This window comes from Antedon bifida, chromosome 1 (assembly GCF_963402885.1).
Source record: "Antedon bifida chromosome 1, ecAntBifi1.1, whole genome shotgun sequence".
NCBI lineage: Eukaryota > Metazoa > Echinodermata > Crinoidea > Comatulida > Antedonidae > Antedon > Antedon bifida.
In genome coordinates this window covers 12,317,400-12,339,842 of record NC_136226.1, presented here as the reverse complement: position 1 = coordinate 12,339,842, position 22,443 = coordinate 12,317,400, and the positions used below count along the sequence as shown (strand labels likewise).

The 22,443-nt window shown below is 30.8% G+C and overlaps 1 protein-coding gene across 2 annotated transcripts; it reads right to left on the bottom strand.

Moving 5' to 3' along the window:
* Nucleotides 1–2,151: 2,151 nt before the first annotated feature.
* Nucleotides 2,152–21,383, bottom strand: LOC144842365 (uncharacterized). Of its 2 annotated transcripts, XM_078698820.1 has the most exons (14): nucleotides 21,228–21,383; nucleotides 16,845–17,008; nucleotides 15,284–16,528; nucleotides 14,405–14,464; nucleotides 13,809–14,093; nucleotides 12,393–12,674; nucleotides 12,146–12,218; nucleotides 11,669–11,869; nucleotides 8,790–8,928; nucleotides 6,750–6,949; nucleotides 5,939–6,091; nucleotides 5,609–5,654; nucleotides 5,331–5,421; nucleotides 2,156–5,031 (listed from the first exon to the last, which is right to left on the bottom strand). In XM_078698820.1, the coding sequence occupies exons 3-14, from the start codon at nucleotides 16,398–16,400 to the stop codon at nucleotides 2,765–2,767; spliced, it is 4,914 nt and encodes a 1,637-aa protein (XP_078554946.1). In that variant the 5' UTR covers nucleotides 16,401–16,528; nucleotides 16,845–17,008; nucleotides 21,228–21,383; the 3' UTR covers nucleotides 2,156–2,764. The 2 variants fall into 2 exon arrangements, with proteins under 2 accessions (XP_078554952.1, XP_078554946.1); XM_078698826.1 differs by lacking the exon at nucleotides 21,228–21,383 and having other exon boundaries at nucleotides 2,152–5,031; nucleotides 16,845–16,998.
* Between the last annotated feature and the right edge of the window lie 1,060 nt (nucleotides 21,384–22,443).

Genomic DNA, 22,443 nt, shown 5'->3' with positions numbered 1-22,443 from the left:
TATGTGACAGGAAAATGATGTTTTTATGCCTTCATATAGCAATAACAGATTTTGGTCACAATAAAATTGTTTTGTTAAGCATACAAAATGTAGATTATTTGAAGTAATAGAATAATTTTCAGAAAGTATACATTACTATATACATTTTCACATAATACATTACTATATACATTTTCACATAATACATTACTATATACATTTTCACATAATACATTATCAAGCATTATTTATACCTCCATGCTCTAATATGGTTTTTAAAAAAATAGGGAGGTTGTTTTTAACATCGAAAATGTACATGTACATGTGCCCACTTGTAGATAACCTACCTTTTGCTGCTTAACATGTGTTGTTTCAGCTTTTCTTCAAGTATTCTCAACTGCCATTTACTGTTCAGCAATTACAGTAATGTACAGCATTTTTCAATTTAAAAATACACAATCTGTATACCAGTTTCTCTTATTAATAGTAGTCATATACCCTCTTGGCCCCATTTATTCTGTGCCTTGTGATCTGAAAAGATACCATGTTGTGTATTCAGTGTTATTAAATCAGACTTTAAAATAAATTAGTTATCCATGCATTATGTTCATATTTTAATACCCTTCAACAATTGAGTTTCTTTACCAATTGCAGAGACATTTTTTCAAGTTTACCAAATAGTCTATAGATTATCCACCATCAAAAAGAGGCACTATTATAGGAAGTCTGACTGCTAAAGAGATTTAAGGTAACAATTTCAAAATTAGTTAGTTGAGTTTTTTGGAAGTAAGTTACAATGCTGTTGAAAGCTAGAATAAAAATTATACTGTATTTCTTATTTCTGGCGTAATATGCTCAGATTCGTTGATTGTTCTACAAGACCTTTATAGGCCCGGTGATCTATAGACTTTCTTATCCAAGTATGTAGATAGAATTGCAAGTAAAGATTTATCACACTGTAATTAATATTTTAATTACAATATTAAACCCTATTAACAGTCAGAGAGCCACATTTGAATTTTTACCACCATATTAAATTCGCACAAAATCATGACTTGTTTACAAACAGCGCCCTCACAATGCATGAAATCAGTGATGCGTTACCAACGCGGCTCTTCAACTGTTAAGAGGATTTTTTACTGTGAACAAGGGACATCCTATTGAGGGTATAGTTAGTAATTATACAGCATGCCACACTAAATTTTTAAAACATGCTAAATTGTATAGATGGATCTGATCTGATGATACTCTACAGTACTGTACATAACAGGCAGCAAGTTTTATAAGCAAGTGGTTTGGAAAAGTTGGCTATTTTCGTTCATTTATTAAAATGCTTTGCATTCCATATTTCCTGACTTTGTGAATCATTCCTTGAAATGACATGAAGACATTGCATTTAATAGTACTGTAAATATTTGTAGTAGCTACAGCCATCATACAGACATGATGACATTGAAATATCTACTGTATATAGTATGTTGTATTTTCATTAGTTTAGCCTAAAAACATAATTATTAGATTGGACATTCTAGAAAACATCCTGAATGTATCTTATTGGTATAGATGCCATTTTGATATTTAGATGTCATCACAATGGAGTGGTTATGTGGTGCCGCCTAGCACACTGCTTGAAATGATCATCTTTTTTCTCAACAAGTTTCATCATCATGAGATCTGTATCTAAAGTAAGTACACAATAATACTAATAATGACCTAATACTGAACCCAATGGTTGTGTAACAGATGTTGCCATTTAAAGCACTTCCATATTTTGACCTTGAACTTTGACCTTAAACTTTGACCAAACCAATTAAAAGAAGGTAGACATATCACTTGTGTCACTACAAAAGCGGCTTTACCGTGCTTTATTTTCATAATCCTGTTTGTCAACTATCACTGAAGTAGAAATACAATATGTGGAATGACAATGTTATAGTAAACAGTATTTTGTGTACAGTAGATATACTATTTTTAATAGTAGCCTTTAAGATATGAAAATATAATGAAAATAGAAAAGTGAATTGATTATTGAATACCATATTCTAATTATTAATTATTGATAATGCCTACTAAGCATTTTATAAATCTGGTTTATTAATAAAAACATTGTGATTTTGCAGTAAAAACACTGAATTTACAAATGAACAAAAATGAGCATTTAGCAGTTATCTACAGCTATTACTAATTAACTGTATACATTATTGGAATGCTTAAAAGTGTAATCAAATTTGTATTAATACTCCTTTTAGTTTAAATTTAAAAACAAAATTATTGCATTTAAAATAATATATCATCAGAAATCAATTTGTAAGTGCAACATAGTGTGTATGAAAATACATATTTCAATTTAATTGAATTTATGTAGTCTTATATTACAAAATAATATAATTACAACAGTATTACAAATATATTGTTTTAAATATCTGATTAATAAATTTATTATGTTTAATAATTTTGACAACTAACAAATTGTTATTTTCTAAATATATTAGATGAAAAGTATTTCATCATATTATTCTAATAATAAAAAGTATTTATATTGTGATGGCGCTTCAGTTGGCCCACAGTGTCCAGTTACAAATGCACTTGTTTAAAATATAAAAAACTACCACTAAAAGAAGCATTAAGTTGGGATTTGTAGATTTCCATTTGTAAAAAAGAACAGAACAACAGGTACTAACTATATTTTACATTGATTTTATATTTGGTTGAAGCTGAACTGTTAAGCCTTCAATATGTTTCTTGAATTCCTCTTGATCAATGATTTGAATCAACTGGTTTAGCCTCAGAGGATAATGTCAGTTATAATAGATATTATAAACCTAAATAAAAGTCCAAGAAAAAGTCCAAATAAACCACCAACAACCATATTGACATATTTATTATTTTGTAATTGCCACATTTTGTATATGGTGGGAAAGTTTAAATTTTCATCATCCGATATTGTAAGAAAGTCTAGATTGTTTTCAATATCTTGTGGAGAAAGCTCTCTTTGTTGACCAGTAAGCGTAATTTTTTTCGAACTAGGTCTTTCAGTAGATTTTGTTTTATCTGTTTCATCGGTTGTTGTCGGTGTCCTTGATGTTTGTCTGTTCATATGCAACTTCATCATCACTGCAGCAACTGACAGCATTTTAGGTGATTCTTCTTCACTTGTGTTTAAGAAAGCGTTTGCTGGGATTGAATCTTGCCCCGGTTGAAATGCAAAACCTGTTCTACGTTTCTTTGACTTTGATTGACGATCAGCATCAGCAGCCATAATATCCGTATTCATTTGTGAAAAAAATTCTTCAGATTTTTTATTAATTGGTACATCAATTGAATCTTGTGATTCTTGTGACCATTTCTGGTATGTCGACCTCCGCTTTATTAACTTATTTGTTGTCGATGGTGGGCTATTTGCCTCGCTAGGATTCTCTTTTTTTTTACTGTCCTCATTTTCAGATATGCTGAAAAGTTTTGATGTTCGTCTTGTTGAAGGAAGTTGACGTGAAGTTGAATCTGAAGATGATGATGACCTCGATGTTGTTGCATCATCAAGAGTATCAGTGAAAACACTATCAAGACTTTCTTGTGAATTTGGTTCAATTTCATCATTGGCTGAGTAAATCCTTCTACGTGTAGCACAGGATGTTTGTTTATCAAGATTTGGCTGATCAATTGTCAAAGACTTAATGAGTCGACGTCTTCTCATATTGGTATTACCTTGATCAACAAAAGCATTGATATCTCCATTACTTTTACTTCTTTGACTGGCTAAAGCAGTGCTCTTATCACTACTGTTACTACTAGCAATTGTACTGATTTCTTCACTACTTTTATGTCTATAGCTCGCCAAAACATTTCTCTCTCCATTACTTTTACTCGTTTGGCTGGCAAAAGCACTGCTCTCTCCATTACTTTTACTCGTTTGACTGGCAAAAGCGCTGCTCTCTCCATTACTTTTACTTGTTTGACTGGCAAAAGCACTGCTCTCTCCATTACTTTTACTCGTTTGACTGGCAAAAGCACTGCTCTCTCCATTACTTTTACTTGTTTGATTGTCAACAGAATTGCCCTCTCCATTTCGTCTACCTGTATTTCCATTTCTATCAATGTAACTTAAAGTTGGTTCCTTCTCTTGGTTTAATAAACCATATTGCAAATCAGCTGCTGCCTTTGGAAGTGCTTCTGTTATAGAATCTGATGAATTCTCCGAAAAGAACCCTACAAGAGTTGTCACAGCATCACAATTTGATGCAAATGTGTCTGATGAGACCGAGGAAATTACAGCTGGAGATTCAATTGTAAGACCAGACACCATATGGGAAGATTCTAATTTTAATGACAATGTTCGTCCTATGTCATTTGATGCATTAATGACAACTGTATTGGGTTCAGCATTTATTGTTAGTGGTATTTGTGAAATTTCTTCTTTATGTTGTGTATTACAGTTTTCTACATTATTAGATTCTGTTGAATTTCCATGCAAGACAAACTGTGTGTCCTCTATTGCTACATGGTCCACATGCGAGACACAACTTTCATTCTCTAAAATTTCATTTTTCACATGCACACAATTTGTGTCTTCACCTAGTGTACTCTCTTTGTTAGTTTTTTCAACATTACAGTTGCATGCATTCAGATCACCAGAAGGAATGTCCTTGTTAATTGTTTGTAAATTGCTACTTTCCAAACGGTTATCTGTTTGTATCCCATCACTGCAGTCATTTTCTAGACATGCAACATTACTGTATTCATCAATACCTTTAGTGTTATTTGTAAAATCTCCACGGTCTGTTTCAGAGATTCGTCTTTCCATATCTCGTATTACTCCTGCAACTTTTCCGGTCTTCAAATTCTCTTGATTTGTTGTAGACTTATTTGGTACATCTTCATCTTCTGTCGCTGTTTTTGCTGTTTGATTAATTGATTTTGAAATTGTTCCTCCTTCCAATATTGGTTCTTCTGTACAGGTTACTGTAGTATTTGCACTTTTTCCCGATCCATTTTTTATACTTGTTAGCGATGATAGACGACATATTCTAATAGCAGATTTTACAGCTGTCAACGCTCTCTGTATATTGAAAAGAGATAAACGAATAGTATTGATATAAAGGATAAAGGTGGGTCAGTTGAATTAAAAGAATTTTTAGGCTTAATAACTCTTTAAAACATACAATAACAAGAAATATTTCTGTCAATCTTCTTTTGTTTTCTTTATGGGTTGTGTGACTTATACAGTATATTTTATTGTATATATTTTATTGTATATATTTTATTGTATATATTTTATTGTATATATTTTAATCTTCAGATTTAGTATGCATGCTATGATACCTCTTTGGACATAAAGTAAATATATAAATTACTTGCCTGCCATTTTCTTCGAGAGTTGAAAGTTTTTAATCTAATCGTGCTTAGCCTGGCTCTTTCTTTTTCTGCATATTTCAATTCTTCAACCTTGGAAATAATTGAACAAAACAATGTACAAAGCTATCTAAACACCATTTTCAAAATCATTAGCTTGCAGACTTTAATATGAGCCACCTCACAGTGGTAAGCTATATATTTATGAAATAAAGCAATATTTAGACTATTTTATTGATTTTTGGTCATTTCTTCAGAAAAAATAATTAAACAAATTTACCTTAAGCCATTTGTGTTGCAGACACTTTTCGGTAGCCAGTCTGTCACTGAAAATATGAATTAATAATTCAATGGTAATGGAATTACTTATTGATCTTTTGTATTTGAATGAATCTTTTAAGTACCATGTGGGCTGTAAAAGGGTCTTATAACAACATTGTTGCTTGTTGTAAATTTATTGTGGCTTATAGAGATTGACCTAGAGCTTTAATTCTATTATAAACAAGAAAAAATGAATGCAAATAGAAACAAGAACAAACTTTGACTTATTTTGCTCATAATATTTACTTTTGAAATTAAGTTCTCATCATCACAATAAAAATTTATTTACCTTGGTTCTTCTTTTAGAAGTTTAGATATAAACTCTTTGGCATCGTCTGAGATGGTATCCCATACTTCATCATCGAAATCCCATTCACTACTTTTAACTTTCAACAATGTGTCTCTATCTGTATCTCCAAGAAATGGTGATAATCCACTAAGCCTAAAGAAAATTAAGACACAGTAGTAAATTATTATATTATTAAGACATTATGCCAATAAGCATGGTCATAATAAATAATAATTAAACCCCAATATAGCTGCTTATCTTCTAAATTATCCTTTTTATTTCAGTCCTCCTCAGCGTAATTTTTTTATCAAAAAATAACATAACAAAATATCTTTTTAAAACGCTGTTTATGCCAGAAGCAAAATAGTATTGTGTGTAAGTGTGTAAGTTTCAATAATCTAGGCTTACTAATTTAATCTTATAACCTTTTAAACTAATGTTTCATAGGATAAACTGAAAATGTACTATTAATAAGTAATCTGGAATCATTGAAAACAGATTATATTTATCCCTTTCATTGGGCATGTTAGTAATGGTTAATAGTAGGTACTGTAAGTGTAAGCATATTTTTTTTTAAATATGCTACCACCTTTTATATTAGTTATATTTCCACTATAATTATTTACATAATAATTTTATTTTATTTTAACAATATTATTTAAAGGTTTATTTGATGAATACTGTAGTAAATGTGTAGCTCTCAGACATACTCAATTTTCTTTTGAAAACATAAAAACCAACCTGACTTTACTAATAGTATCTTACTATAATTTCTATTTTAGTAATATTCGTATTCTACTTGCATACTTACAATATATATGCAATAACTCCAACACTCCACACGTCACTCTCTTTTGTAACTGGTTGCTGCTTCACAAGCTCTGGTGCAACGAATTCCGGGGTTCCTTTTTTGCATGTGATATTTTTCCCTGGAAGTAATTTCTGTGCTAATCCAAAATCTATCAACTTAATGTCATCTCGGTTTCCGGACTCTAGAAGAATATTTTCCGGCTGAAATATAATAATAGAAAAATAATCATGCATGGAATTATATATCAAGTGTTCATTGGTTGTTATCATTTGTTTGTAATTGGATTTACAGGAAGTGTAAATACCTACAACGTTATTTAATAATATTGTGCATTGAACAGGTCAAAAGTTGGTGAATGTTTTTTGGTGTATTAACCTCGTAGAAACATTTTGGGCAGCCGAGTGGTTAGGATACTTGATTGTCTTACAGAGAAACCCGGGTTCAATTTCCGACAACTCCCAGTCCACTCCCAGTCCACTCCTACTATGAGATATCGAAGGCAGAGAGCGGATATTATCCAAGTTTTTAGGATTGTTAAGGGTTTCGATCGTATCTCGATCAACACATTTTTTGAATTTGATCTAGAATCTCGGACCCGTGGACACACATATAAACTCAAGTTTAAAAGCTCTCGTCTTAATATTAGGAGGGACACGTTCTCCAGGAGAGTTATTCTCTTATGGAATGCTCTGCCTACGGATGTAGTTTCATGTGCTACGGTGAACTCGTTCAAAGCAAAACTTAACGTCGCATGGTCTAACCACCCGCTGAAGTTTTCACCCTATATAGAATATGATTTTATTGCTAAGAGGGGCTTTTAAGCACTGAGTGCTTCGCCTCGATCCCGTAGACGAAAGTGTACGGGAAACAAGTAAACAAGTAAACAAGTAAACTGTAAAATGAGTACCTGGTTGAAAATAGTAGGGAGGATAAGCTGGAAAAGGAAAGGAGGCCACCCTACTACATAACGCTGAGCCTTAGTACAAACAGCTCATTCTCATATTATGTTCAAAATGAATACGAGACTCACCTTTACAATCATTCAAGCTTGAATGAGTGTACAATATGATATAAACAGAAAGGAAAAATAAGTAATAAAATAGGTAATTAACCTAAATCGGTCAAACAATACCAGAAATTAGTAATTGATTCACTGATATTCAGTCAAGGACAAAATAAGACAATAATAAAATCCCTTATCATAGAACCATAATCATTTTAGTTTTGTTTTGAGCAATAATATGATAAACACATTATTTTTTATTTTGAAGGATATTCTTTTTCATTGTGTTCAACTAGTTCAAATTGTTGTAAATTTGTAAACATTTTTAAATGCATCTTTTATTAATTTTTTTCATTTACTGTTTTTCACAAAATGAAGCGTGAATGAAAGGTAGACCAAAAGAGCATCATTTCTTGATGATTCATTATACTTTCCTTTGTATTATTTTAATCTATCAGTTTTAATCATTTCATCTAAGACAAATATACTTATACTTTACAATAAAGGAAACTAGTAGAGCAATACATTGTCTTTAGAAATTAGTATAATTTTGTATTATACTGATTTTGAGGATTTGTATTTCTTTATTCTTTATACTGGGGAGCCAAAATATTTTTATAGACAATTAAAAAACAAAAATGCTGAATCATATGAAAGTGGAAGTTGAAGCCTTTATGATCTTTGGTTATTCTTTGATATTTTCTTTTGTTCCTATTCTTACTCTCTATTTGATTTTGTAAATGAGAGAAAAGCTGGTAGTCTTTTTATAGAAGTATAGTAGTTACTGATTGTATTTTGAATTTACATTCTGTGACTGTGTGACAACCTCCTGCCGCTGAGACTATAGTAACGTATACACCTAAAACACCACCGTTACAGGACACTTTTTGGACAAAGTGTCCTCTCAAAAGGTGTGTCCCTTAAAAAGGTGTTTACTGTAGTTTTAATATTCCTTGTTTGTTTTGTGAGAAAGTGTCCCCTGAATAGGGGTGTCCCAATTTAAATGTTCTATTTCTCATTTCATCCTGGATTCTTACCTTCAGATCGAGATGGACAACACCTTTCTTGTGCATGTACTGTAGACCTTCAAGAACTTGTCGTATAAAGAAGGCTGCTCTGTCTTCGGTGAATGATTCCTGGTCTATGATTCTCTCAAATAATTCACCACCAGTCACACTGTTAATTGCAGGTCAAGAAAATTTTAATGAATATTCTGTTATTATTTGTTCATGATTTTGTGTATTGCTTGTTTTTTTTTTCCAATTTCAAGGGCAGACACTATACATTGGATTCAGTAATAAAAAAAATATAGCATTTCCACCTTGACACTAATAATATTTGAAGTGTACATGTCTCGTAAAATATGATCTCCTCACCCTAGTGAGTCTCGTGTAACAGAATATATACTGATAGAGATTGAACATACAGAACTCAACATTCTGAGCTATGCACCCGCAAACCCTCATGAAACAGCCCATAGTGAATTAAAATAAAAAAGTTTTAGTCAATTTATTCTATTTTGCTCTGAACTTTCATTCAGCACTTTTACCTGTATATTGACCTGGTTCAAGACTAATAAGATATATTGTACTTATATTTATTATAGTTTATGCATTATAAACATACATATGTAAACAACACTCTGATCAAAGTAATGCATTTTTTAGGCATGTACTAAATTGTACATATTAGGTATAGGAGTATACAATTGTGTTTATTGGTTTTATTTGTATACTGTACTGTGCTAATATTTACTTGTTCATTTCCAATGTGTTTTAAAGGTATTCTGTAGTGGGGTACAAAAGACCCAAGATCCCACTAGGGAGGCTTAACAAATTCCAAAAAGTGTTCATTGTTATAGGGCTTCATTGTTTACGATTGTTATGTCGACCAGGTAAACTGTGTTTGTAGGTTACTGTTTAATTAGAACATGGAGGTCTTTTAGGCTACTGTTTGTTTGGTGGGGTTACAAATGTAGCATGATCAGGTGGTTGTTAGCTCATGACTCATAGGTTGAATAGGACTATAAAATTTAGACTTGGCACGAAACATTCACTGGTGCCTGTCTATTGTCACACATCTCGTTGTTTAATTCTGTTTTATAGAGCAATTTTGCAGACAAGCTTTTACTAAATTGCATATGGTCTTGAACAGAAAAAAGATGTAATATTTGTTCTCTAAAAACAACAGGAAGGAACACTATGAGATGCACACTAAATTGTGCTACTATCAACTACATACAAATATGTGGAATTATTCTTGAAAGTAAAAACAAAACTTCTCTTCTAATAGTAGTATAATTGCCCCAGTTGTAATGAAATGAAAAAAAGACCACATAACAAAACTTATTTTAATTTAAAAGAATACTTCTCTGCTGTAGGCCTATAGAGTATTATTATGAATAATATTATGAATAATGTGGTGAAAATTTGGTATGAAATGAAACAATTCTATAAGCAGAGTTATACCTGATTAAAACAATCCAAATCAAATCTAATCTTTATTTAAATCAGTAAGTCCCACCTTTGTATGAACTGTGAAGTTTACGTACCTTTCTAAATCTTCCATGTTTTTGAAAACACGTAACCCTTCATTAAAATCCTATAATAAATGTGACAGACAATCCATTGAGAACAAGCATGCCATATGCACACCAACAATATATAAATATTATGCCTATTAAATCACCATTCTCTGATTCCAATCAGTCGAAAAAAGTTTAACTTTGCCTTTGATTACCACCATACAGATTATCAAATGGTTTTTTGATCTGACGACCAGACTGTACCATTCGTTATGAAGGGGTGTTATCAGTGGGTGTGTTTCAAGTATCCTGTATGTAAACAGTACAGGATATGAGCTTAATCTATATTGTTATACAACACTGTAGAATCATGCTGTCCTTACTTACAAGCACAATAGAGTATTATAATAACAAATCTGTATGAATATTGGTTATGATGCTATGACATAGATTTTATATTTATTCATTATATTTACAGTAATATAGGATTAGAATGGAAGTAATGAATTATAATAATTATTATTGTATTAGGAGAATACAACCCCTGTAGGAATTAGGTCTACCAAACAAAAAAAACAGTATCATTTAATAATAGAAGTAAACATTATGAATAATATTGTCAATATTACTTAATTACAGCTATTGCATTTTGATTTAAATGTTTTTAAGTTGAAAATCATATCCTAGTTTGGTGAGATTTACACATTCTCATGACCTGTAGGCTAGGCCTATTGTTCTAGAAGCCAGAACATGTTTTATTCCTATCAATAAGGATTATGTCTTCCGGCAGGGTTAGTTTATGATTGCTTATAGTAGTGTAAACTTGAAAATAAAACATTTGCTACTGTTTTGAACAATATCATGAAAAGTGGTCTAATAGTAGGATGTTTGCATATCAAGCAGAAAATTCCAGGTTCGAATCTTGGTTGGTGCGACTTTTTATCATTCTCCTTGTTTTAAAATTCCATTTAAAAATTAGTACATCACTGATCAGTTTAGATTTTATGTCTGTAATTTTACATGTTTTTGTATTATATTCAATTAATTTGTAGTTTTCATAACATAATGATTATTATTGCTATTTTAAATTAATAGACTTATAATGAGACATGTACATCATCCTATGAAATTACAATACAAATAAAAAACATTAAATGATTTGAATTAGGAAAAAACTTTTTAGCTTGAGGCATATTAAAGATTATCTTAACCTATAGAGGGAGACATATCAGAAGATTTTGATATGACGTAAGTTTAATTATGGTATATGTATTCTAATTTAGTAATAAGTGTTATTCATTAATCAAATGCAAATATGTATACGATCTAATATTTATTTATTCAAACCAAAATGATTTTGTACATAAGATAAATGAATGTTTTAAAGGATACATTTCCATTACCATTGTGATTTCACCTCTAGTTTCATAAGCATCATACAACTTGATTAGTCTCTGATGATCCAGACATGACATAATATCGATTTCCCTATAAATATCGTCTTTGTTCCCATTTCGTATCCTGATAATTTTAGCTGCATACGTTTTATTCCCATCAAATGAAATGCACCGTTTTGTTATTCCAAATGCTCCTCTAAGTAAGGTAATGGAAACTTGCAATAAGATAAATACCATATATGACTGAGTATAATCCCATGCTAAAATATAATCCCACCCCTAATTTAAGCTAAATTTAGATACTTAGTAAATCAATCCAACCCAAGTATAATCTTACCCCCTAATTTTCATTTCATATTATTTTACATTGAAATCAGATGGTATTGTTTTTACATTTAAATGTTAAAAATACACAATTTTCGCATTCGAAAATATTAATATTTATTTATTTGTTTGATGTAATTTTACTAACCTGCCAAGTTCTTCTAACACATTGTAGTGATCTTCGAGATCTTCGTTTTTCTTAATAATTACATTATTTCCATCTGTAACATAAATATTTAAAACCAGTCAATGATATACAGTAGTCTTAATAAAAACTAAATTCTTAGTCTCTACGTGATTTTTATTCCGGTTTATATCATAATTTTTGTTCTGTTTTATAAGATGAATTCACATGACCATTGATTTTTGTTCTGAAGGGGTTCTTTTTTATTTACCTTTTAGTTGAACTAAAGCCGAGCATGACGTTCTCCCTGCCATATTGCTAGCATGTATGCTGTATTCCCCAACATCACTTGGTTCAAAATGATAAATTGATAGCGAATACACATCATATTTCGTTACAGATTGTCTGTGTCGATCTGATTTAGTAATTAAAACACCATCTTTGTACCAGGAAATATGTGGTTCTGGAATTCCTTCAATTTCGCAGTCAAGTTGTACTTTTTGCCCTTCAAGTGTGTACTGGGTTGCCAATGCTTGATTTATCATTGGTGTTTCTTTAAAGTAGATATTGATATTATCATTAACTGTCTTAATATTTAAGCTCATAATATAATTTTAAGTTAGTGCTAATATGGTTGTCATCAATGTCATCATCGTCACCACTACTATTATTATCTTCAACATAATTGTATTGTCATCATTATTATCTATTATCATCTAGTTAATATTACTATTTATATTATACATACATATATACATACATATTATTATCTATCAATATCATATTTGCCATTTTTTATTTATTTTTATTTTTTATTTCAACAATATTTTATGAGGGTGGTCCATCCAGCATCAGCTGATCATTAGGGACCCTCAAACAAACAGTAAATACAAAATAAACTATAAAAACACAAAATTAACAAAGATATAAAAAATAAATATATATATATATATATATATATAAATAAACAGAATGCCAACAATGAAAGAAGGAAAAAAAGAAATAAAATCAGAGAGAGAGAAACAGGTGTTTTTTCAAAAGAGATTTAAAGGAGGAGAAATTGTAAGAGTTACGAATGCTTAAAGGTAGAGAATTAAAGAAAGAAGGAGCATTGAAACTAAAAGAAAGTTTAAAGATTTCAAGGTAAGGATGAGGGATAAGAAGATCTCCTTTAGTAATTTGCCTAGTGTTCATACGGCCATTGGAAGTTACTTTAGTTAAAAGCTGACAGATAGTAAGAGAAGCAGAGTGATGTAGAGCTTTGAAAGATAGACAAGCAAGCTGAAAGAGGTATCGTTCATGGAAGGGGAGAGTCTTAGCACTGGAAAAGTGATGAGGAGAGAGATGTGTAGTGGGAGATAGATCGAGTAGTAGACGGATAGCTTAGTATGATAAAGGTGATTGCACATAGGGGAATGAGCTGTTAGGAGCTCATTGTACTAAGCCTTGGTATTATGTGGTTCCTTTCCACGCCTCCTTATCGTTTCTGTATGAGAGTCAAGTGTCATATATGTCTTTTATAGTGCTTCACATTATTTTCCGGTCATGTTTGGATCAAACACGTCTGGAAACATACTCATTAATGTTGCAGCCAGTAGTCTACACAGTTGTGTTCTGACCTATACCTATAAAGTTTAACAATTTTTGTAAATATCGTAATGGTATGGTATGTATAATTTGCACTAACCTGCAATTTCTAAATATGCTGTAATTTGTTTAACGCCTCCAGAATTAACAGCCAAGCATTTGTACTCCCCAATATCGTCGTAATCAACATCATCTATCTGCAGGCAACATGTCCCATCTACGGTTGTATACGTTTGAAATCGTCCACCGTTTGCAATAACATCATGATCCCGGAGCCATGTGATAAGAGGCAGATGTTTGTTTAAGACCTTACATGTAAGAGTGGCACTCTCTCCTTGCAAAACGTAAACATCTTCTGGGGTACTTTCAAAGGCTGGTGTGTCACCTGAGATATAAAACAGATGTTTTCATATATAGAGACTATTTATAGTTACATACATATTGTTAAGGGTAACACTTACCTTTAAAATTTAAAAATGTTAGTAAGTAAATACTACTTAAAGGAAATTCTTAAATATTTATTTAAGTGAAATATCTTACTTAAGTGTAATTGGTAAATACCCCACATATATGTAAAAATACATATTTTTATGCTCATTTACATTTTAATAAGAAACATTAAAATTAGTAGTTAAACACACATAATTGATAAATAAATATTTTGAAAAGGAATAATTAAAAATATGTATAACTTACAATTCTCTTCAGCCCTTCGGCATTCCTTCTGTTCCTCCATGTCTGGAGTGGAGAAAGTTGCTAAAGAAAATGAATAGAAATCAGTATTAACAACAATGTAATATTTATAATTTAATGGTTGTCTGACAACCAATAACACAACAATTTTGCAACAGTTTCATATTCATAACATCTTTTATGAGATTAGACTTTGCCTGATTTCATATTCTAAATTGTCTTTTAAGTTATTGCACAAAGAGCTATTCAAAGTGTTAAGTTGTTGATGATATTTTAAAGCTTATTTATTATTTTAAGTTTTTCAAATCATTAGACAAGTATAGGTCTTTTTTGTGCAGTTGTTTTACAGTAACAGGATTTAGAGGACATAACCCAAAAGTATTATAGTGAAAGCTACAGATAATTATTACCAAACATAATATATTATTATTTTTAATTGTTATTATTATTATTATTATTATTATTATTATTATTATTATTATTATTGTGAAAATTGCTCACAAATTATGGTTTACAAAAATGCATGAATTTTCAGTATAATATTGTTGATTTAAAAATAATTATGTAATATATCAATTTGTATACGTGAAATAATGAGATATTTCTTGTTTCCTCATGTATGCTTTCTATGAAATTAGGGAGCGTTCAATTTGTGCCGACATAAGACCTAAAACCTACTATTACGTCATGTTAATTCATTATGCAGAAACATTGGAATGAGTTTCTTCACTTGATTTCTCACCACAGTTTTGGTTGACTCCAATGACATAAAATCCCTTAATCAACTCCGTATTATTAAGCAGCCCACCTAATAGTTGTATTATTTTTGTCCTTCTTTGTAGATATCCTGTCTAATGATGACATAACGACAAATATACTCACCTTGTTTGGATACTGTTAATGAACATATCGTCTGTGCTGACCCTACAGTATTTTCAGCAATACATACATAATTTCCAGAATGATGAACGGTAGGTTGTGATATTATCAACAAATAATTTCCATCATCACTTTCATCAAGAATATACTCGCCGTCGTTACGTATTTCATTTCCTTCACGTAACCATCTGACCCTAGGCTGCGGATGTCCTGTAAACTTACAATTCAACATAACAGGTTCATGTTCACAAATTTTTATACAATCTGAAAGCTTATATATACATAGAGGAATTGTTTCTGTTAAGTTGTTATTTTCTTCATCCATATTACATTTTTTTCCTTCTCCTACGTCCTCATTTTCTTTCGTGTTGCCATGAAAGCCTATACTTTGTTTCATAGCATTTGCATCATCTGTTGCCTTAATTTTACTCCTTTGATCGGAAATTCCAACACTTTTAATATCTTCTATGCTAGAGTTATTCCTAGGTAGTTTTGAATTTCCTATATGTTTGTCATTGCTTGCAATAACATTAGATTCTGTTTGGCATTTCTCGCGAACTTCAACTTCCTTCAAATTTGTTTCTGTAATAAAATGGTCACTCACATTTGGCATTGAATTTGAGTAACCATTAGGTTCAGTATATAAGAACCCTGTTTCTGTTACACTATTCTTATGTGCGCTTCCTAATATTGCATCTTGAGTTTTTTCACTGTTTTTTTCACACTTTGGAGGACTGGTAATTGTTCCGTGATCCTTCTTGCACTCATCCATTTTCGTTCCTATAGGTGCAAGAGATTTTTCTGTAACTTTGATACCAGTAGGCAGTTTAGATAAAGATGATGGTGCCTCATCTTTTATTGTTATTGCATCCATAATTTTTTTACTTTCTAAATCCTCGTAACATTCGCTGTTCATTGCTATATGTAGATCAGGTTTAATGGAATTTGAATACGCCTCCTCATCTTTTTGCATTTTTGTATCTGCATTTATGCATGTTTCATTGCTTAGGCCTGATCCACGCTTCACTGCTTTCGTACTCTTGCACTCTCTGTTAATTTCTGCTTTTGTGTTAGAATGAGCAGTTGGGATATTTTCATTGTCAGTCACGCTGTTTGGCATCCAACGATTATGACATATCTCAGAAGACTCTGTCTGGGAGTCAATAACACTATTAATAGGACAATGACACTGTTCAGTTGTGGGATATTCCTTCTCTTTTAATTCAGTCCCATTTAAGCCAATATCATCTGTAGAAGTGATTGAGAATGTTAAAATTAATATATAAAAAAACTGTTCTCTTATTAATTTCAAATATGTTTGAGATTGATAAAAATTTATTGTCGATTAATTTGTCATTCATTTTACTTTATATTGCAATACACTAGTTTTTTTGTTAACATGTACAGTATCGCTAAAAATGACTTTAAAAAAATGCCCCACACTTAGGCTATGAAGGGTTATGTGTGGGAAGGAGTAGTAGTAGTAATTCATAGCTGTACTGTACTGGCACATTTTTATTATATAAAATAAAGTTTAAAGTAATATCAATTAATGAAATCATACCTGTTTTACAAATTTGTCGTCCACTGAATTCTGTGAGCCTACATAGGCCTACATCTGTATCGACTCCTAGTGCTGTTTTCCTTACATTTCTCCGACCTTCTGTGGCACTGTGTGAAAGCAAAGCCAAGTTACCTTCTGAAGCTAGCCTCCTACAATCATTAGACCTTTAATTAATGAAAGACACGTGTCAATTAAAAATAAGTTTGTGGGTTGAAACATATGAGTTTGTTCAATGAAATGATATGTCAGTGGCGCCCTTTATACAATTGCTGTTATTAGTTAATTACTTATTAGTTGACGTTTTTTCAAAATTTGTTTTTGTAAGACAAATTCCAAAATCGTTTTGGAAACAATTGTTCAGGTTATAAATTAAACTACACATGATGTTAAATACATTCATGTCTTCAGTAAAAAGTTAATTTATAACTAGAATTTAATTCGTCACTTTGACGAATTATAGGTGATCATTTTTATCATTTTATTGACATTAATATTTTTTAAACATGCACGTACGTTAACATACGATCGGAAAATGTTGATGTATGCCATCCTATTATACCCTTATAGTGCTGAGTTGTGCCTATTATATGCCATATACATTATGAACAGATACTGTATATCTATATACAGTGTAGCATTAGTGAAATTACGGACACACATCATGATCTAATTTTTTGGCACTGATGACATTATCAAAATAAACTTGTGGATACCAATATCGAAAGATAATGAATTGAGCAATAAAATATAACAATTTGAAGAAAATTTGGTACGTAGAAGCGTGGTGCGCACTCTTTAAAAATTTGTAGTAACTTTGACGAAAGAGATGAAAAAATTGCTTTTTAACTTCAACTGGCCATATGATAACATCACAAGATTCGATAGGCTTAATTTTTATATGAATTCATATCTACATTTAACCAGCTCTCATAATAATTTATAATTATCAAGGTCAACTTTAATTCAGAAGAGCTGTAAGGTATTCAAATATACGTTGTAGGTAAAATTACGTAACCACCGTTATTTAAATTTTAAGACGTGATGACGTCATCCAAAAGAAAATATTGGCAACTCATAAGTAACATAATTGGTTGAGGTAGAATGTATTAAAAATTAAAAGAAAATCGATCACAGATAAGCGAGTTGCGCTCTGTTGAATATGGTGGTCTATGACAAAAGGTTAAAAAAATAATAATAATAATAAAAAAAAAATGTTAGTAATTAAATTGTTTACATGCTACATTTTCTTCGAACAATCTCTGCAAACATTAAAATTGCCATTATTGAATGTATTCATATCTTACTTATTTTTACTCATATTGAAGTCATATGATAAGCAACTCAGTAATACTTTTTACTATGTATACAGTATAATCACTCTGCTAAGAGTTTTCAATAGCCTGGATGTGTATGGAAAATACATGCTTGTCTTACCTATATCTTTTGCCACCAAATATTCTTATAACAATATCAGGTTTTGTTTGGCATATAAGCGATAGTACATCCATGTCAATAATAATTAATTTAAAAACTTCCTCAAATATAATCCAGGCACCAGAATATGTAGCTATTATGCTTTTGTAATCACATTGAAACGGCAAAATATCTGAACTTTGTAACACTTCCTGATATAATGTTTGATGAGTTGTGAGTTTCACTGATACAGACAGTTTCTGTCATCTGGGAAAACTGATTTGTATTCATTTAATGGCACCAAGAATGTGGGGGAATCTAGTAGACTAATGACTTTACTACACTACGGATTGTATGCACCTCTAACAATGTTATTCCACACTGGTATAGTGTTAATTTGTGTTGTGTACAAAAGGGCAAAGTCAGTTAAAACAGGTTACCCTTGTGCAAATATCATTATAAATGTAAATACTAAATTGTGTAAGTGTAAATATAGAGAGGTGATCTTGAAATGACCACCACTGATTTAATCAATTAAACACAAACATAATATTAATTTATTAAATCTATTTTCAAAATATGCAAGAGTGTATAACTTTTGCTGTTAAATCAAATGTATAACTTTTGTGTTGCAGAATAATGTTTAACAATAACTATTCTACTCAACAATGCACTTGGTCCTGATTTATTGCAAATTCCAACACTAATACTAAGGTATCTTTTGCAATGTATACATCTCTGTGTAAGGTATGTCACATTTAATATATCTATGTAAATAGACAGTCATTTACAGTATCATAATTTGTATGTTGTTCATTGTTTCTTTTTACCTATACAAGACTCCATTTTAAGTACTTATAATATGTTTCTAATACGAATTTTACATGTGTCCCTTATGTTAGGATGTCAGTAGTATCATGCTTCCATTCAGAAAAAAAAAATGGAAAAGAAAATGTTGTTATTGGTATGTCAATGTTTTTATCTTTATTTCCCATTATATTAATTAAATGATGTAAACAGACACATTATCTTCCTCATTCTGTTTCAAGTGTTTACATTAACATACTTTACTAATGTTAGGACCACACAGATATTAATAATGTATTAACACTGTGTTGTGTTATGGGTGATGTTTTTTAATTGTTTTATGATGCATTTATTAATATGTACTGGATTCGTTGGGAAAATAGGCTTTATAACTGTTAAGTAAAATTAATAAACCATATTATAATTTGGAATTACATCCATTCTTGATTCCTAAATCAGTTAATTCAATAGTGTCAAGAACTACAAAAATTAAATTCCAGTGTTTTAATGGATGAAATATTTTAATAAGGATCTGTGCTATGCTAAATTAGCAGATTCTGCAAATTAAATAGTTTCTAGGACTCATGTCATGATGAATTGTACTTGGCGGTCCCCCTAGGTGCTTTTTTTATGGCCTGAGATAAAGTCGGCTCTATCAAAACAGTTGGTAACTCAGCTTGAAAAATCGGCTTCAATTTCATAGCCACGTGTCTGGAATTATCTTGAAAAAGAGTGAAGAATTTAACCTTGCGTGCTGCTGCTATTACTGCCATGAAAATATTATGACACTATATTCTGTTTCATAAATACTTTTATATGATAAATTGCAGTTTTCTATTTCTATTCTATCATGCTTCTTTCAGATTGAAAACTTGTTAATTCTTTAATACAATTTAGATTTATTTATTTTATAGTACAAATACATAGGCCTACTAATATATATGAAGTCTTGACACTGCAACAAGAGCTAGATGATTTTAAAATTGTAATATTGTTAGTTTTTTATAAACATATGGAACTCTCACTGTAAATGAGAGATTGCCATGCTCGATTCTAAAAAATAACTTTTTTTCAATGTGATGAAATGGAAGACCAGGATAGCATTTATAGTTTTGATATTTAAGAAGTACTTTTCCAAGCAGTTCTTTTCATCTTATAGAATCTCAGTATTATGAAAACAAGGCCAACAGCCATAAGTCGCGTGCTAAAACGCATAGTGATACCGGACCGACAGACAGACAGACAGACCGACATAGTGAACTATAGACTAAAAATATGTGAAAAATATTTGCTTAGATTTTTTGAAAAATAATTTACTTAAAACATGATATGAGGATTTTTTGCTCAACAATTTTGGTAAATCTAACCCTAATGTTCCTAAATTGTAGTGTACTTATACAAGGAAGCAATCGTTAAAAGATACTAAGTTGTATTGTATGCAAAAGGGTGTTCCTTTTAATACTCTATTGTTTCCTGAAAGTATGTATAAAAATCGCAATGTAATAACTAATATGAATGTTTAGACATTTAAAGGTAACCAAAATATTTAAAGCAGTAACAGTTACCTAACCATATTTCAAGTAGCAAATAATGGATTAAAAGTAATACAATAAAATGATATCATCGACATATAGTAAGAAACAATTAAAAAACATATTAACACTTTATGATACACCAGATTCAACCAAGAGTATTTCAAATCAGCCATTGATAATAAATATAAAAACAAATGAAACAAGAAATTTCATCCTAGTTACCAATGAACCACTCTTTCCCCTCCAATCCTTCTCATTCATCCTCCTCTCCTCTTTCTCCTCCATTATTACTGTTGTTATTAGAGCTACTAAATTTATAATCATGTATATTATTATTTTTTTTAATTTACTTTAATTTTTTTTTATACCGTAATAAAAACAAAACAAATTTATGCCATATACAAAACAGAGTATAAAAGGCAAGGCAAAAACCAAACAGGTGTTGGTCAACACAAAACAGACAAATTAATTATGACCAATTAAAACTACAAGAAATTGACCAACTACGAACTTTCAACATTGAAAAAAATGTTTTAAAATAAGTATCAAAATAATTAAGTAAGTGTACTCTTAAAAGAACCTAATTTAAATTGTGAATTTCACCAGACAATTTGTTCAAATTACTTACCTGTACTGAAAATACTAAATCATAATATTCCAAAATAGTTTTCGTACTATTATTGTTGTTATGACTTCAATTAGTTTCAAGTGAACATCCATCAGCCCAGCATCATGATTCATGTATTTTGACAAAATAGTTGTAGGTATAGATATAAAAGCAACCATCTGCCTTTATAGTTAACTAGGGTAAGAAGTACCAAACGTTGACAGAATTACAATGATGTCATAGCCGCATTGATTTCATTGGCTCAACAAATAGGAAATGAGATCTGGCTATATGTTTAATGGTATTCTTTTACTCTTCTAATTAGTTTTAGATCACATTTCTTCCTGTCTGTCTCTTCATTTTTTAAAACAATTTATTAATAGTAGATTAATGGGGTGATACAACCCTGTAATGAAGAGGGTCACTGGTTTGCCACTATGGTATATGACTTTAATACAGTTTTCAGTACTTAAATTTATTAAAATTCTAGTAAAAACCATATTTTCATAACTATATGTGAATGGCAGTGTTATCTGTATTGTATTGTTGGTGTCCCAAACAAGTTTACACTTCTAGTGAGTGCCCATCAGTCATAACTGGACACACTATATTACTGTATATAAAAACATAGGTTAATTTTCTTTGCTCATTGTGAGATTTGGTGGGGCTAAAATACCAGTATGGGTTGGTGTCATGGTTGCAGATGTCACCTCCGATGCGATGCGATGTTTTTGTATAAGGGTATAAATTGGTTGACTTTAGTTGAAATTGACCAACAAATTCTTTTAGTTCTGTAACAAATATCCAAAGCATAATAAGGCGTAAATTGTATTTCATAGTGGAAGACCCTACAACTGATACAAAAATGTAAACAATTCTAATGATCATTTTATGTCTACTAAATTATAAATTCTAAAATCTAGTTCTGTAGTATAACATCATAGCATTTTCTAGCTTGACATTTGGTTCAAATGAAGCATGCAAAATGAGTTTTGATTGGTTTAATATTAAATTCTTAGGGTTGATTGATTGTAGTTGTGGGATTAATTGCGTCATCATTAGACATTAACACCAAAGTTTATTACAATCTTGGTAGGTAGATCTTTGTCACAGCTGCGTAATCAACGGTATATAGAATATGAATACTGTTTACTGCTGTGCCTTGCGAATTTATTAGAGGGTATATGAGCCTACATTTGGGGTATATTTAATCACATAAATTTAAGTTTAAAAGTAT